General features: G+C 37.7%; 1 protein-coding gene across 3 annotated transcripts; it reads right to left on the bottom strand.

Moving 5' to 3' along the window:
• Positions 1 to 146: 146 nt before the first annotated feature.
• On the bottom strand, positions 147 to 15,759 carry OR10A4 (olfactory receptor family 10 subfamily A member 4). 3 transcript variants are annotated; one of them, XM_066253818.1, is made up of 3 exons: positions 15,676 to 15,759; positions 9,916 to 10,005; positions 147 to 2,002 (listed from the first exon to the last, which is right to left on the bottom strand). In XM_066253818.1, the coding sequence occupies exon 3, from the start codon at positions 1,636 to 1,638 to the stop codon at positions 664 to 666; it is 975 nt and encodes a 324-aa protein (XP_066109915.1). In that variant the 5' UTR covers positions 1,639 to 2,002; positions 9,916 to 10,005; positions 15,676 to 15,759; the 3' UTR covers positions 147 to 663. The 3 variants fall into 3 exon arrangements, with proteins under 3 accessions (XP_066109915.1, XP_066109914.1, XP_066109916.1); XM_066253817.1 differs by lacking the exon at positions 9,916 to 10,005 and having other exon boundaries at positions 15,676 to 15,757; XM_066253819.1 differs by lacking the exons at positions 9,916 to 10,005; positions 15,676 to 15,759 and adding an exon at positions 10,500 to 10,814 and having other exon boundaries at positions 147 to 1,090.
• Between the last annotated feature and the right edge of the window lie 1,321 nt (positions 15,760 to 17,080).

Here is a 17,080-nt window from a genome sequence, read left to right as displayed (position 1 = left end):
CTGCTCATTTGTTAGCACTCTAAACGTTTACTTTACAATCCCATGGAGTTTTTATGTATCTTTTTATTCTTTCTCTTTCCCACTTAGAATATAATTTTCATGAGGCAAGAAATTTATCTGTTTTATTCATCAATATATCTTCTGGGCCTAAACAATATTGAACGCATGCTGACTACTGAATAAAAACTTGTCAAAATTTTAGGTTCAAACTCAAAATTTGTTGAAAAAAAAAGAGTGAAAGAATGAAATAAGACTCTACTATTTATTATCATTACTTTACCTTGTAAACAAAAGATCCTTAAACATTGCAGGTAGAGTTTTTGGATAAATAGAAGAAAGTAAAGCAAAAGACTATGAAGTGACACAAATGAAGAAGTTCAAGAAAAGTTAAAAGAAAACAAAAAGTTAAAATAAATAAAAACTGGCAAATTGTAGTGAAGTTGTCAACCTTCAAATGGGTAGCTAGTCTGTGTAAACTGGTGGCATCTTCAGAGACATTGAGATCACAGTTCCATGGGACCCTGGCCACTGCTTTTCTTTCTTTCACCACTCATGTTCTTTTCAGAAATGGATCCCAGTGGAAGGTCCAAAAACCCATTTGAGGAATTTGTTGCTCTTTCCTTTGTCCTTGCATTCTACCTGTTTAGTTTCCGCCTAAGTCAGTCATAGTGTCTGTGGGCCCAGGGCCTTGCGGATGACCTGCCTCAGTGCAGCCTTCACTTCACTATTCCTCAAGCTGTAGATGATGGGGTTCAACATGGGAGTTACCACCGAGTAGGAGAGGGACAGCAGTTTCTTGTTTTCAGGAGAGGTGCTGGAGCGGGGTCGGAAGTATGTGAGGATAGCCGTGCTGTAGAAAAGGGAGACGACCAGGAGGTGGGAAGAACAGGTGGAGAAGGCCTTCTGTTTCCCCTCAGCTGAGGGCATCCTGGAGATGGTGGAGATGATGCGAACATAAGACCCCAGGATCAGCAAGAAAGGGAAGAGGATGAACAGGACAGTGGCTGTCAGAGCCTCCAGTTCAAACAGAGAAGTATCAGCACAGACCAGTGCAATGACAGGGGGACTGTCACAGAAGAAGTGGTTCACCCTGTTGGGGCCACAAAAAGGGAAACTAAAAATCCATGTGGTTTGCACTGTGGCCACTGGAAACCCTGAGAACCAAGAAGCAGCTGCTAGCTGGGCACACACCCTGCGGCCCATGATGACTGGGTAGCGTAAAGGGTCACAGATGGCCACATAGCGGTCATACGCCATTGTGGCTAGGAGGCAGCACTCAGCAGCCCCAAAGAAGAAGAAGAAATACATTTGAGTGGCACAGCCAAGGAAGGAGATGGTTGTGTCTCGGGTGATCAGGGTACCCAGCAGCTTGGGCACAATGACCAGGTTGAAACCTATTTCCAGGAAGGACAAGTTCCTAAGGAAGAAGTACATAGGACTTTGTAGGGCAGAGTCAGCTGTAGTGACCAGGATGATGAGGACATTGCCCATTAGGGTAATCAGGTAAATGGTCAAAAAAAGGAGAAAGAGTAGAGCTTGTAGTTCAGAAGACAAAGCTGTAAAGCTCACAAGAACAAACTCACTGACAATTGTCCAGTTTCTCCACATCATTCTTCTGCCCAGGAGTTCATTTAGCATTCACACTTTGGGAAGACGTCTCCATATGTGATATAGACCTTTACCACACCCTTGGGAAGGGAACCTCCTATGGCCTCATTCTCTACTTCTCTTGTTATAGTTGTTGAGATCAAACTGCTGTACTTTTAAAAATGTAAAAAAACAAGTCTGACTATGGGAGTCACAATTTTTTTGGGAAGAATACTAATTATTTTTTCAGCCTTAACTGAGGCACACAATATATATTTATACATCTTCTGATTTTTGTCTGTTGTTCTCTTTTCGTTAGCACCAGTCTGTGATCACTAAAAAGGAGTCAGGCCAGGCCAAACATTCCTGAAGAGAAAGGTCTTGAGGCACAATCAAAAGTGTCAGGATATGTATTCTACAAAATAAAAGGATGGGAAGGAGAAAAGTGAAGTGAGCCAACAGTTACTAATGATCCCTGAGGAGGGAAGTGAATATGTCCAATCTCCAGAAGCCCACACTTAGAAAGATTTCAGCATATTGGAGGAATCTTCATGTTTAAATACAGACAATGGCATTTTAAACAAGAAGACACACAATATAGAAACTGTGATTTATTTTGTTCTCCGGACTAAATATTTTTCATGTAGTTATATGTGACGGGGGGGGGGGGGGAGACAAACCAAAGATAGCATCAGACCATAGAGAGAATCTGGGTGTGTTACATGTAACCCCTTTCATATTTTGTATTGATTGACTTGTGTCTTCACTCTCAAGGAATATAAAGCTCAAGTGTTACATGTTAGTAACGACCAACTTAAAATATGCAGGTATGTTTAATAATATTAAATCCTATGAAAAAGAAACAAGTTTTCATCATAGTATTAATAACTAAGCTTAAAATTGGGACTCTAAGCCCTGACTGGCAGCTCAGTGGAGAGAGTGTAAGCTGGCGTATGGATGTCCCAGTTTGATTCCAGGTCAGGGCACACAAGAGAAGTGACCTTCTGCTTCTCTCCCCCACCATTTACCCCTTCTCTCCCTCTTCCCCTCCTTCAGCCAGTGGCTCGATTGATTTGAGCATGGCCCCAGGTGCTGAGGATGGCTTCGTTGGTTCAAGTACATATACCTCAGGCACTTAAAATATCTCGGTTCTCAGCATTGGCTCTAGATGGAGTTGCTTGGTGGATCCCAGTCAGGGTGCATGTGGGAGTCTGTGTCTTTATCTCCCCTCCTCTCACTTAAAAAAAACATTGGGACTCTGCAATTCTTTCTGATAACTATACACTTACATAAAGGAATAAGTCTAAAGCACTTTGTGTGGTAAGTGGTACATAATAAATATACAATAAATGCAAGCCATTATAATTATTATATATTATAATATGATCTACCTTTCAAAGTCCACTTCATATCTAACTTATTGCCCAAACTCAACATAGCCTTTGTTTTTATTATTATTATTATTATTATTTTAATTTTTCCAAAGCAGGATGAGGAGAGGAGGCAGACAGACAGAGTCAGACTTTCAGTCTCCTACCAGGATCCACCTGGCATGCCCACCAGGGGGTGAAGCTCAGCCCCTCAAGGGCATTGCTCTGCTGCAATCGAAGCCATTCTAGTGTCTGAGGCAGAGACCATGGAGCCATCCTCGGCACCTGGGCCAATCCTGTTCCAATGAAGCCTTGGCTGCGGGAGGGGAAGAGAGAGACAGAGAGGAAGGAGAGGGGGAAGGGTAGAGAAGCAGATGGGCTCTTCTCCTGTGTGCCCTGGCTGGTAATCGAACCCGGAACTTCTACATGCCAGGCTGACACTCTACGCTGAGCCAACTGGCCAAGGCAGCCCTTGTTTGTGTTTTTTTTTAATCTCTGATAAAAGAATACTTTATTTTCACCCCAATAAATTCAATAAAATTAAAAAAAAAACTATTACATGTTGCCTATGAAAAGAAATAGTCTAACATCAAGCTACTAAAAACTATAAAGCTAAATATTGGAAATCGAAGCCAACACTTATCTCCCTAGAATTTTTTTTTCTTTTCCAAGTGATAGGAGGAGAGATAGAGATACAGACTCCCACATGCACCCTAGCTCAAATTCACCCAGCAACCCCTGACTTGGGCCAATGCTCTGCCCATCTAGGACTCATACTGCAATGGAGCTATGTTTAGTGCCTGAGATGGAGGATCCACAGAGCCATCCACAGTACCTGGGGCCAATGCCCTAGAACCAATCAAACCATGGCTATGAGAGAGCAAAAGAGAAAGGGGGATGGGGGCCAGGTAAAGAAGCAGATGGTCACTTCTCCTGTGTGCCCTGACTGGGAATTGAACCTGGGACTTCCACACCCTAGGTTGATGCTCTATCACTGAGCCAATGGGCTAGGGCCATCTCCCTAGAATTTGAACAGGTCAGGGAACCTTTTAGAGGTGATGCGAAGGAGATGAAGGAGGAAGGTGAACGTGCAAACACCTTCTCATCACACAGAGCTCAGAGGAGGCTCTGCAGCAATTTCCACAAACCCCTTCATGACCCCACTGAGCAATGTGCTTCTCCAAAGGAGAGTTATGGACTGGCAAGGAATGATGAAAACAACACATCCAAAGAAGCTGTGGGGCCTTGGCCCCCCTCTCCCTCCCAGTCACCATGCCCTTTCCTCCCTACACTGTGCTTCAGCAAACAACTAACTTTATGCATGAACAGGACTAAAAATAAATGAACAGGACTTCAGCATAGATGCTGAGGAAGAAAAGAAGAAATACCAAAGCTGAAAAGTTGAAAGATATATATATATATATCACATCACAAGGAAACAGGAAATGATCAGATAAATACTGCTTTATGGCCTCAAGAATTATATAAATAACCTCTTTTTAAAAAGGAGCCCGACCCCAAGATATCATGAAAGAATGGAATAAGATGCAAAAGAAGCTAGCAAAGCTCACAAGGGGGGGGGGGCACAAACATTACAAGAATGCAAATCAAGTTGAAAAAGAAAAAACAGTTATGAATAAATGATAGAAATGATAGAGAAGATAGCATATACACGTTGTTGATATTCCTGAAGGGTAGAATAAAACACATGGAAGAGAAAAAAAACAGGCAAAAATAGAACATAAGTTTTTTAAAATCAAAGAAAGTTTTGAATTTGCAACTCTGAAAGACAAACCATGTTCCTGGAAAACTTTATAAAACACCATTAACACTAAATAGTGTTATTAATCTTGGGGAAGTTACTGATGAGGAAAAATCATATAATCATGAATGGCAGAAAAAAGAAAGGTCTCTAAAGTGGGAAAACTAGGTTGCCTCAACCTTGTTCACAAAAATTCTCAAAGCCCAGAGACGATGGAGCCATCCCCATAATTCATGGGCAATGGATGATTCAAAAATTTCATATTCAGCCAGGAATATACTCTTTGAGTATAGGAGTGCTAAACAAACGCTTTTAAGCATTCAAGAACTCATGAAATGCAATACCTTAAAAATCAATCTAGAACAATAGACTTTTCAATTAATTCCAGTCAAGCAAAATACACATAATCCAGGAAGAATGAAGAGACCATGGTAAAAGGACACATGGTGGGTGCTAACTCCCTTAGGTAAGGAACAAATACTCATTGTGGGAGTTGGGGTTACTGAACAAAACGCAAATGTAAACCTTGACAGTGTAAAAACAGCATTATAACCCAGGTGAGAAAAAAAGTGGAAGAAGTACGAGGGTACTTCACTCAAATATACAGTTTAGTTAATGATTCTAAACAATGTTCTTCACAACTTTGTTGGGACTTTATTTTTAAAAAACTAACAACTTTTATTATGAAGAAATAATCATCTGACCTTCATCTATTCCTTTAATTTCACTTTTTTCATTCTGTTAGATTTGCTATTTGTTAAATTTAATCATTTATACTTAAAGTATGATTATAGAATAACCTTATTTTTGTAAACCATCTATCAAGCCTTGCATCTGTATGCACAGAGGTCTCTAAATTAATTTTACAAATAGGAGTATTTACTTCTGAATTGTAATTTTTAACTTTTTCTTTGCACTTTTTGTATTGATTTAAAATTTTATAATGAGCACTATCATTTTTATAAAAACAAATAATTCTTTTAAAAAATTTATTCAATAGACATTGATTGTCTTCTAGAAACTGTTCTAGATACTGAAGGTAATATATCTGCAAGTAAAGCAAACAAAAATCTCTACCCTCATAAGACCACACCTTTTAGTAGGAAAGAGATTATAAACAAATTATGTAAGTGGAAAGTCTAGTGTGTTAGATAGTAAACAAAAACAACAGGACAGAATAAAGCGACGGAGAAGGAAATAGGCATTTGGAGGTGTGGGGTGTCACAGAAAACTTCACTGAAAAGTTGAGACTGGAATAAAGTCCTGAGAAGGTGCGAGATGTGAAGTCAGGGTGATGAAAGAAGGATGGAGGTAAAAAGCAAAACAATGAGAAAATACTGTTTGAAAATTTTTGCTGAATCTTAATCATTTTAAAAATGTCAAGCTGGGCATCACTTCTATGAAAACTTTTTTGATACCGTTACATTTTCACAGTAAGGACGAGCATTCATTGAGTACCAAATAAGTGCCAGGCACTAATCCAAATGTTTTGCAGGTGTAATTGGTCTCAGAACTGCCTAAAGATATAAAAATTTTTATTAGTTCCACATTACAGCCAAGGAATGTGAGGTACAGAGAAGTTGCATAATTTCTAAGGTTAGGCAGCCAGCAAGTGTTGACAGCCAGATATGCATGCTGGGCTGTCGGACTCAAAGTCCTGGATTTAACCATCAGGCAACACTTTCACTCTCTCTCTCTGAAATCAAGAACAAATTTGAGCTCACAGGTGAGGACAACCTGGAGAGTTTGGAATTAAATGGTAGTAAGAGAGCAAAGAGTAAGACGAATTTCTAGAGAGGAGGAGGAAGTTTCTAGATATTTGTAACACTGGAGACCTGGAATACCACTTTGATAGTCTTTATCTTAGAATAATCATTAATTTATGTCTTCATGTCATATTCAAGATGGTATATTCCTTGAGATTAGAAATTATGCTATTGAATTTTTTATTCCAATTCCTAGCAAGGTAGATGTCAAGTAAATTGTTATTGAATAAATGGATAAAAAATAAAGAAAATGTGTAAAATATCAGGAATATCTGTATAAATGGAATGTAGGCACATTGAGCTCCAGGCATAAGGAATTTAGATACAAAAGACTACATATATCAACAATACAACCTCACACAATATACACAAGATTTAAACAGTGAAGAGTTGTAAATTATACTCATTTTCCTTCTTTGCCCCAAGACTTCTTCTTCCATCTACCCCATTTCAGAAATAATAATACCACTGTATACTCAGGAATGGGATAAAAATTCTTAATCCATCTCCTACACTTAATTCGTTTTCCATACTACCTTTAGCTTCTGGCTCTTACTGTCTCTGGCCTGGAATATTGTAGGAACCTGATTCCAGTTTGTTCTTTTCAAACCATCCGTGACCTGTGCGTGATCCAACACCAATTTTGATTAAGTTGTACACTTGTTTAAGAGTAGGGACACTCTTTACTGTCTACTGTCCCTGGGATAAGAGCAAACCCTTTAACAAGGTCTTTTTCTCTGATATCTGTTTATTTTTCCAGTTTCAAACCCCTTATATGGCTGATGCTCTGATCACAGAAAAATATTTTCTGTTCTATGCACACATCATGTTCTTTCATGCCTCCTCGTGTTTGTCCATGTGTTTGTCCACGTGACTGTTTAATCTTGGAAACCTCTTCTTGCAATTATGTACAACTTTCTGCACATCTTGCAATTATTAGCTGAAACATAATTTTATTTGTGAATTTTCCCTGTCTTCCCTTGGTCTAACCAAGGGATTATTTTTTTATTCTCTTATAATACTTTGTGTCAACCTGAATTAGAACACTTTTAAAATTGTGTATGTGTACATCCATTTATGTTATCTCATATTAAAGCGATGAGGACAAATCTACTCATCTGCCATTGTACTTTCTGCACCTAGTGGATTGCTTAACTCCAAGGGTTTAGTAATTAACATAGCCTAAGGCTACATTATTTTTATAGAAGTTTAATGACACTATTGGATTTTTAGTTGAACTAAAATCCAATAGTCAAGTAAGAGCTTTGAGTGTCTGTGTGTGTGTGTTTTATAGGTTGTACATTGTTTCATCTTTCAAGGTATACTTATGTTGTTTAAATTTTTTGCTATGCTCTTAGAAGATACTTTTAAAAGTTTTAGTCTATTATAAGACCTTTGCATCATTCAGTGTGCCACAGATGTCCACTCTACTCAAACATGCAATCAAAATATATCCTAGGACAAAGACAAGACTCTGGGGCACATCACTTTAGCCATATTCCAAAATTAGTTGACACTAATTTTTTAATCTCTAATTTTTGGGCAAATAGCAAAGTTATTCATTATTGTTAACAGTGGCTTTAAATCATTTCAGATATAAGTTAGGTATAAATAGACAGAGTTTATGTCCTGTTATCTGAAACGTATCTCTTTAATGTAGTAACAAAGACCTCATGAGTTTATCAAATGCTTTAGAAAAAGGCAGGTAAACCATATCAATACTCACTGTTGAATCCAAGATCTAATGTCAACTTTTTTTGTAATATCTCTTCTGACCATGCCCATCCTCCGACTGGGTATAATTAATTACTCTCTTTCTCTTGTATTCCTCATAGCATCTTAAAATGCCTTTACTATAAAATGGCTTTTTATTATAATTATTTTATATATATCCTTTCCTGAAAACTATGTAATCCGTGAAGACACAAACCAAATGATATCCACTACTGTATCTATTGATACATTGCCTTGCCTTGTACCTATATATATAGTAAAAATACATGCATGCTGAATTACTAATTAACATTTATATTAACAAGAATTAATTGGCTTATCATACTAGTCTCTTAAAAAGCAAATGGGGTTTTTTGTCATGAGTCCACAATAAATTAAAATAATCACTATTATTTTTAAGTGCTTATGAAAAATTCTTTTAACAATGTTTTAAATTATTGTCTTGTAAGAGATATGGAAATATAGGTAGAATTATAAAACTACACAAATTTAAATTATTATTGTTATTATTATTGATATTACTATAATTTCAATAGTTCAGACAGATTCTAAATTAAACCTTATAGTCAAGCAATATTGGATAGATAGGAAATCTAATGAAATGTAGCCAGGACCTATGACTGTTAAAACTGGAGAAAAATTTCAGCACAGCATAGTTTGAGACTTTCTAAATGACACACAATCAGATGATACTACTTAGACACTAGACAACATGTGAGCAATGTCTAGTGAGTAAAACGGAGGGAACTTGCACATACCTAACAGTAGGTTTTCGACTTTTAAAGCAGAGGTGCCCCCTCTCCCACTTTTTTCCCCCAAATAAATCTTCCAGGGAATTTCAATACTTAAATCCAATGAAGATGAAAAAGGGCAGGGGCTCAGAGCCCTGCTTACTTGGCTTTTTCCTTTTTTCTCATCCCCTGAAATGGCCATGGATCTTCCTGGGACTTTAGATCTGCACAAAACACAATATAAAAGCATGATTCATGACTTCGCAGCTGCCTCCTTCCTGTAGTGGCAATTTCGTATTTTCCTTCATTTGCCATGATCCTTCTTAACCCTTCCCTTTATATGTCCTTCCTTGATCTAGATTTACATCTCTTTCATATCTTTCACCTTCCTTTTCTTAAAAAAAATTTTTTTTTCCTGCACCCAGAGAGATAGAAACAGAGAGATAGAAAGGGAGAGAGATTAGAGGTATCAACTTATAGTTGTGGCACCTTAGTTGTTCATTGATTACTTTCTAATATGTGCCTTGACCAGGGGGCTCCAATGAGTCAGTGACCCCTTGCTGAAGCCAGCAACCTTGGGCTCAAGCCAGCGATCCCACACTCAAGCTGGTGACCTCGGGGTTTCAAACCTGGGTCTTCATCCTCCCAGGCCAATGCTCTAGCCACTGCATCACCACCTACTCAGGCATGTTTTTAAAAAGATTTTTAAAAATCTGTTTTCCCCTACTAAGTAGCAGAGAGATAGTAGGGGGCAAGTTTCTGGGAAGACTAAACAGACTTCCTGTAACAGTATGACTGCAGTCATTGTTGTAAGGTTGTCGGTACAATGTAATTCAGGTACTATTTCATTGCTGGTTTTGCAAGCACAGAGCCATGGATAACTGCAGTTGTAGTTGCAGCCATGAGAGCAAGGGAGCGAGAACCCTAAGCAGGAGGGGAAGTTATGGGGAAATAGTTGAGGTTACCTGGCCAACTATGTCTCTATCCAGAGTTTTTCCTTTCATGGATAACACCATGGAGATTTAACATTTTGTTTCACCAGGGAACAACTGGACCTGGACAACATATATAAGAGACCTCTATGATACTACCATATAAATGATAGTCCGATTCCACATGGCAAGGGCTTTCGAGTCATAAATTCAGAGTCATAGTTCTGTTTATTATTATTTTTTAGCTGTGAGATACAGAGCTACTGATATGATGTTTTCTGCACTACATTTTTCTCAGCTATAAAATGATGATTATTATACATGTCCTGCCCACCTGACAAGGTGCTTCTGGATGTGAAATGAGATGATATTTTTGCAGAAACTTTGAACATTCCAAAGCACAACAGATATATTATCATTGTTTTCTATCCTTTCCCAGGTTCCCTAATTTGTCAAGTCTTATAAAACTCTATGTTCTTTACTTGAGACCTCTGATCTCCTATCTTGTCTCTCAGAAATGTGTCAAAGAAGACACATATTTTTTTTTTGGTGGTAAGCCTCTATCCTCTTTACAAGAGATTTCAAACCTGTGCCCTATCCTCTCACACTTTACTTACCTCCCATCAGTGAGACTTGTCTGTATCACAATGCCAGAGAAGTCCTGGTTCATGTCAGTTGCTCTGGGTCAGTCTTAGACTATGAATGGTTAACTCCAAGGGAGTTCCTAAATTATGACTGTGTCTGTGCAAGTTATGTCAGGAAAGCCCTGGACTGCGTCTATGCCAGGCATCGCAAAGACTCTCTTGGTTCTGCTTATCTTGGTCCACATTGCTAGTGAATCCTGAAGTTGTGCCTTGTCACATTCTCAATGAAGCTTTGTCCCACGGTTCTTTCAGACATCCCAGGTAAACCCTGGACTGTGGCTGGACCAGTTTTTGTAAAGTTGCTCTGAGTGGCATAGCATGAGTCACACCAGAGAAGCTCTGGGCTGGGCCAGTGTCAATCGCTCTAGAGAATTCCATGCTGGGTCTCAGGATTATTTTGGTCCCTACTGTTTACTGTAGGGAAGCAATTTCCCCTAATGCTTCTTCTTTCTCAAGTTAAGTCACAAGTTTACTTTCTGACATGTGTGAGTTTTGAGGAGTTCTTAGGAGTGCAAAAAATCATGAAGATTCTGCAACCCCATAATTGGAGGAAGATTTACTGTGGTTCCAGTTTTTTCTGCACCTGTGAGGCTACAGAGCAAAGGGACAAAACTCAGAGGTCCATCCTCCAAGGTTTCCTACTGACAAAAATTAGAGGAGCAAGCCAGTTTTCTTTTTTTTTAACTTATTGATTTTTTCCAGTTTTGTTATAATTGACTTGTAAAACTTCGTATATTTAAGGTGTACAAAGTAATGATTTGATACATGTATGTATGCAAAATGGTTGTTACAATAGAGTTAGTTAACACCTCTATCGTTTTGCATAATTCATTCAGAGATAAACAATTCAGAGATATTCTTTGTTAACTATAGTCACCATGCTGTACATTTGATCCAAGAACTTATTTATTTTATTACTGAGTCTGTATCCTCTGGCCAACATCTCCCTATTTCCCCTACCCTACGTAGCCACTGGCAACTATCATTCTACTCTGTTCCTAAAAGTTTGTGAGTTTTGTTTTCAGATTCCACATATAAGTGAGATCATACAGTATTTGTCTTTTTCTGCCTTCAAAGTCAATCCATGTTGTAGCAAATGGCAGGATTTCTTTTTTAATGGCTAATAAATATTCCTTTGTGTGTGCATTTGTGTGTATGTGTGTTTCTCAGTTTCCTTATTTATTCATTTGTCAGTGGACACTTAGTTTTGTTTCTGTTTTTTCATGTCTTGGCTATTGTAAATAGTGATTCAAGAAACATGGCCATAAAGAGATCTCTTTAAAATAGTGATTTCATTTCCTTTGTGTTAGTATTCTTTTACATCTCCCCTCACTTTTGATTCTCACTGAACTGATTCTCAGGAGAATTTCTGACCTGGACTCAAGAGAAGTTTTCAGACATAAGGAAGAAAATTCACTAATCATTATTTAAACAAAGTGGAAAATGTCAATGAAAATTATAAGCACTTGGTTGGGGATGTTGATGGTAAGAGGGGCTATTAACTCTTGATTAAGATGAGAAGAAAGTCTGACTAACAGTTTCAAAATTCTAACCCTTCTGGAATAAGAATTGAAGGTGAATTAGTAAGATGAAGTCCATGCTTTTAGAAAAAAACTTCCTTAAGCTGATCAGTGTCTTATCCAAAGACTCTAATGCATACGTATCTGATAATTTCTTAATGTGCTTCTGAAAAAGACATTTGATTACACATTTCTTACTGAAAGCAGCCACCATATCTCACTTGTTTACTATTATTTGCTTAGTATCTAGCATAGTGCCTGTGCATATGTCCCAGCAATCCCAAAGAGACCCCCTGTAAAAGTGGGAGATAAAGAATAAAAACCATCACTGTTCTATATAATGATATGTTGTTCTGAGTCTATTATGAAAAACAAAGATACTTTGAAAATGATGAATTAAATAAAAAAATATTTATTTCATAGTTATGTGTTTGACTCTATTGTTTCTGATAATTATTAAATATCCTTGGGATATGAACTTGAATATTGATGTGTTAAGTTATAGTAGTCGTCCGTTATCCATGGGAGAAACCAAGACCCCCAGTGGATGTCAGAAACTGAGAAGAGTAACAAACTCTCCATAGGCTATGTTTTTTCTTAGACATTCATACATTTTATGGCTTCTATATGGCATACCTAAATTGCCAACATCAAAATTCTTGGACTTTGGGGCTGTTATTAAGTAAAAAGAAATGGTTACTTACACATAAAAACTGCAATACCATGACAGTTGATCTGATAACCAACACAACCAGTAAGTGGGTGAGTAGTGTATACAGTGTGGCTTCACTGGACAAAGGGATGATTCATATCCCAAGGGTAGTGGGATGGTGCAAGGTTTCATCATGCTACTCAGAATGACATGCACTTTAAAACTTATAAATTGTTGATATTGTAATTTTCCATTTAATATTTTCAGTTGACTATGGGTAACTAACACTATGGAAGGCAAAACCATAGATAAAAGGGAACCTATTGTACTTATCTGGAAAAAACTAAATGTAATAGCATCTCAGACTGGTGGGTAGATGTTGAACTTGAAAAGGACACAATATGTTGACTTGAGTTCTATTTTTTAGAGTTTTGCTGGTCACTTTTTTTTATCTCTTCTTTTTTTACTGTAGGTTTTTTTAAAAGTTTATTTTATTTTATTTACTCATTTTTAGAGAGGAGAGAGAGACAGAGAGGGAGAGAGAGGAGAGAGAGACAGAGAGAGAGAGAGAGAAGGGGGGAGGAGCTGGAAGCATCAACTCCCATATGTGCTTTGACCAGGCAAGCCCAGGGTTTCGAACTGGCTACCTCAGCATTTCCAGGTCGACACTTTATCCACTGTGCCACAGTCTGCTGGTCACTTTTTAATGGTGCTTTTATAATGTTCTGACCTCCAGAAGAATGCCCCTGGCCCTGGGAATGCTCTCCAAGAGACAGAGATTCCTGGGAGTTTTAATTCTCTCTCTTCCCTACCCCATGGCTCACCAGTAGCCAATGGGTGGCTGGACTGGGAGTACAAAAGCCTACTTCCCTTCACCTGAATTAGAAGAAACTCTGTGCTTTATTTATGCTCTGGAGTTCCCTGCTGGATCAGGCTGAATCTCCAATTTCTTTTTTTGTTTTATTTTCTTTTTCTTCATCTTCTCCTTCTTTTTCTCCTTCTTTCTCTTCTTCTTCTTCTTCTTCTTCTTCTTCTTCTTCTTCTTCTTCTTCTTCTTCTTCTTCTTCTTCTTTCTCCTTTTTCTTCTTTCTTCTTCTCTTCCTACTCCTTTCCCCCCCTTCCTCTTCTTCTTCCTCTTTGTTTAGTTTCTTCTATTATGCATTCCCTACTCATTGAATGGTTTCTTTTCAATACCTCAGTTGCACTTGAATCTTTGGCTTGATATCTGATTCTGGGACAGCTTGGTTATAATAAATGCCTTTGGTCCCAAGGAATGATCAGTTACTGCAGGTTTATGGTAGATGTTTCTAAAAGGTGAAAGGGGATTCATAACAGGGATATAAAAGAAAAGGTTTTAGGCTTGACCTTTCTGGAAAAGGTCAAAAAAGATATCTCTTTCATAACCTTTTCTATCCTGGTTCTCCTCCAGACTTTCAGCACATCTATTCTATCTCACAGGAATTGGTCTTTTTCTAGAATCAACTCACTTCTCTTCATCAGTGCTTTTCCCACATGCAATCCCCCATCAAGTAAAGTCAATTCTTCCTCTGAAAACAGTTTAGACTCACTTGCTGCTGATACCACTCTACTCCAAGTCACCATCATTTTTTAGCTGTATTTCTCATTTTTTCATTTTTCATGTACTGCTAAAAAGACTAGAGAATAATTTTATTGTAAAATGAAAGTTTCAGTTGGGCAAAGCAAACCAGACTGGAATAAAGTAATAAACTTCAACACTGAAGTAAATGTCTTTGAGCCTTAGCCAGGAGCGATCTTAACTGTTTTAAGAAAATGTTAAAAGACTGCTTGTAGCTAAGGCACTATCCCCAAAGAGAGGCACCCCTTGCTTTGTGCAGCTTTTGGCTCCTGTGACTCCCATGACATGACTATATAAGGGCCGTTCCACTGGTTCAGAATATTACATCATTCTGCATTGTCTCAGCACCATATATCCTTGTTTTAAGTAAAGCATTTGTTGTTATTTTCTCTCTACTGCTATTGTGCATGTTAAATGCCTACTATGAAAACCTCTAGCCCCACTGAGCTGCAATCCTGGGCAATCTATGTTGTCTCTCTAGGTACCAACTATTGTTTCTCCTAACACTCTGCCTTCAAAGTTGCATATATTTTGAGTGGTCTTTCTTAACCCTACTTACCATAGAATTTTTGGTACAGAGTTTTGCAGAACATATGGTTCTTAGGGATGCCTATGTCATATTAAAACAAAAAATTTGTGCTACTCTTTCTTTCCCAAAGAGTTACAGGTACATTGAGGGAAGACAGACATAAAAAGTACAGCATGGTGTATACAAAATTTAACTTATATACTTATTAATTTAGAATAGATCCATATAGGAGAGCATAACTTATGCTGCATGATGGATTATAGAAGGATCTTGAAAGGTGAGATGGATTTGGCTAAAATAAAGGTGTAAATAATCCTTAAAGTAGAGAAAATAGAATACCAAGGCATCACCAACTGCTGCTAATCATCTACATTACAAACTCAGAAGTCTAAATGAAATGCATGCCTTTTCTCTAATTTACTTATCTAGTGTTTCATACTCTTTAAATTTATCTCATTCCAATTAAAATTTGAGGTTTTTCAATCTATTATATAACCAAAATTCAAATGTGTGGTCACAAATATTATTGATGGAGCTGTGAGGAAATGAACTGGTCGGAGCATAAAATAGTTAAATAATTTTGGAAGAGAATTTGCCAATATATAAAAACATTACATATATATTTATCTTTTGCCCAATAAATCCAATTTCTAGATTTTCATCTGTCAGATATACCAGCACTAAAAAAGGAAAATGAAGCCCAGGGAAAAGAGAAACTAATGAGATCTTTCCAGTGTGGGCTTAAGAATAGAATTAAGTGCCCCACCAATGCTGCTCAAACTTTGTTCAGTCTAGCAACTAAGCATAAAGAAAGACCCTTGGCTGATTGGGCCCATGGTAAGGAGCCTTACCTATAACAAATAGGGAGATCTTCTTTGTTCTGGCTGCCAGACGCCCATGTTTCATGTGTGTCCTTGAGTATTTGAAGAGCTCCAGCTCTGTTGTCAGAAGAACCAGAAAGGAACAAAGGAAGTCTTACTCTCTGTCTTATATGAACCATTAATGGCTAGACCTGAAACTAGGTCACTGCTGCCATCTCTCAGGTGTGAGTAGATTACATAGGTTGGCCATATTCCCAGCCCTGATTAGGAGAGTTATTTCCAGCATTCCTTCTTTTGCTCAGGGGCCAGTTAAGAGCTGGCACTTGTATTTTCCCCCTGATGTTATTGAGTTCACCTAAGCTCCTCTTCCTTCCCTTCTTCATGGGGACTTGATCTTTCCTGAATCTATTGTCCTTTGAGACCATGATAAATTTCAGATGTCAATAAGATGATATTCAGAAAAAAAGAGAACCAAATTCAAGGGTAGAGGAAGTAGCACTGTGTATAATAAAGCACTAAATTTGAAGTCAGAATGATGTAAATTTAATCCCAGGACTGGATCTCTCTAGTTTGTGATGTTTAACAATTTTAAAGTTTATTTTTAAATATCAAGATGAAGAATACTATATACACATCAGACAACATAAGCTGCATATATTTTATAAGATAATTATATATATTATACATATGTATATTTATATATACATAAAATTTATTATTAAAACATTTCTGTAAGACTATATAAAGAATTGGTAATAGTTGCTTTTAGGCAAAGAAAGGGGTACAGAGGCCAATCTGGAGAGGGAAATCTACATTTTTTTATTTAAAAAATTTTTTTAATTTTAATTTATTGTGTTAACATGGATTTAAGTGTCCCACTCAATATAACACCCTCAACCCCACCACAGTGTCCCCCATTACACTTCCTTTTCCTACTCTCCCTAACTCCCTCTTCCCTTCTCTCTGGGATTTGCTGTCCTGTTATCTGTATCTATGTGTTATGTATATATAATTTCACTATGAGGAGCCACTGAGCCATTTCACCTGCAGATGTTGTAAAGTACCAAAAGGCTACAGAATTAATATTAATATTTTAGGAGGCTTGGAGAACATTTTATTAATTTGGGTTAAGGTGTGCAGAGAAATTGTGAGAATAGTCTCTGTACTGTGTGATTGGCATAACCAGGATGGCTCTTGCCATTGTATTGTAAGTGAAAAGGGAAGGAAAGCATAGATTCCCTGACATTCCACCACACCTGTAGAGAAAGGAGTGAATGGCTAGCCAGGTGCAGGAAGGGAAAAGCCAAAATAAACCTTTTCTTATAACTATGAGCCATTTACGGGCATTTGTCCCCATGGAAACTATCTCTCTTATGTAAATGCATGTGGTTAATATGTCTGACTCTGGACAGAGAGATGGTGGATGAACACTAGA

The sequence above is a fragment of the Saccopteryx bilineata genome, chromosome 1 (genome assembly GCF_036850765.1).
Source record: "Saccopteryx bilineata isolate mSacBil1 chromosome 1, mSacBil1_pri_phased_curated, whole genome shotgun sequence".
Lineage (NCBI taxonomy): Eukaryota > Metazoa > Chordata > Mammalia > Chiroptera > Emballonuridae > Saccopteryx > Saccopteryx bilineata.
The sequence above is the reverse complement of the archived record's forward strand: the minus strand, read 5'-3'. Positions and strand labels throughout refer to the sequence as shown.

Excerpts from the sequence above, each read along its gene's own strand:
- OR10A4 (XM_066253818.1), bottom strand. The coding sequence starts at position 1,638 with ATGCTAAATGAACTCCTGGGCAGAAGAATGATGTGGAGAAACTGGACA.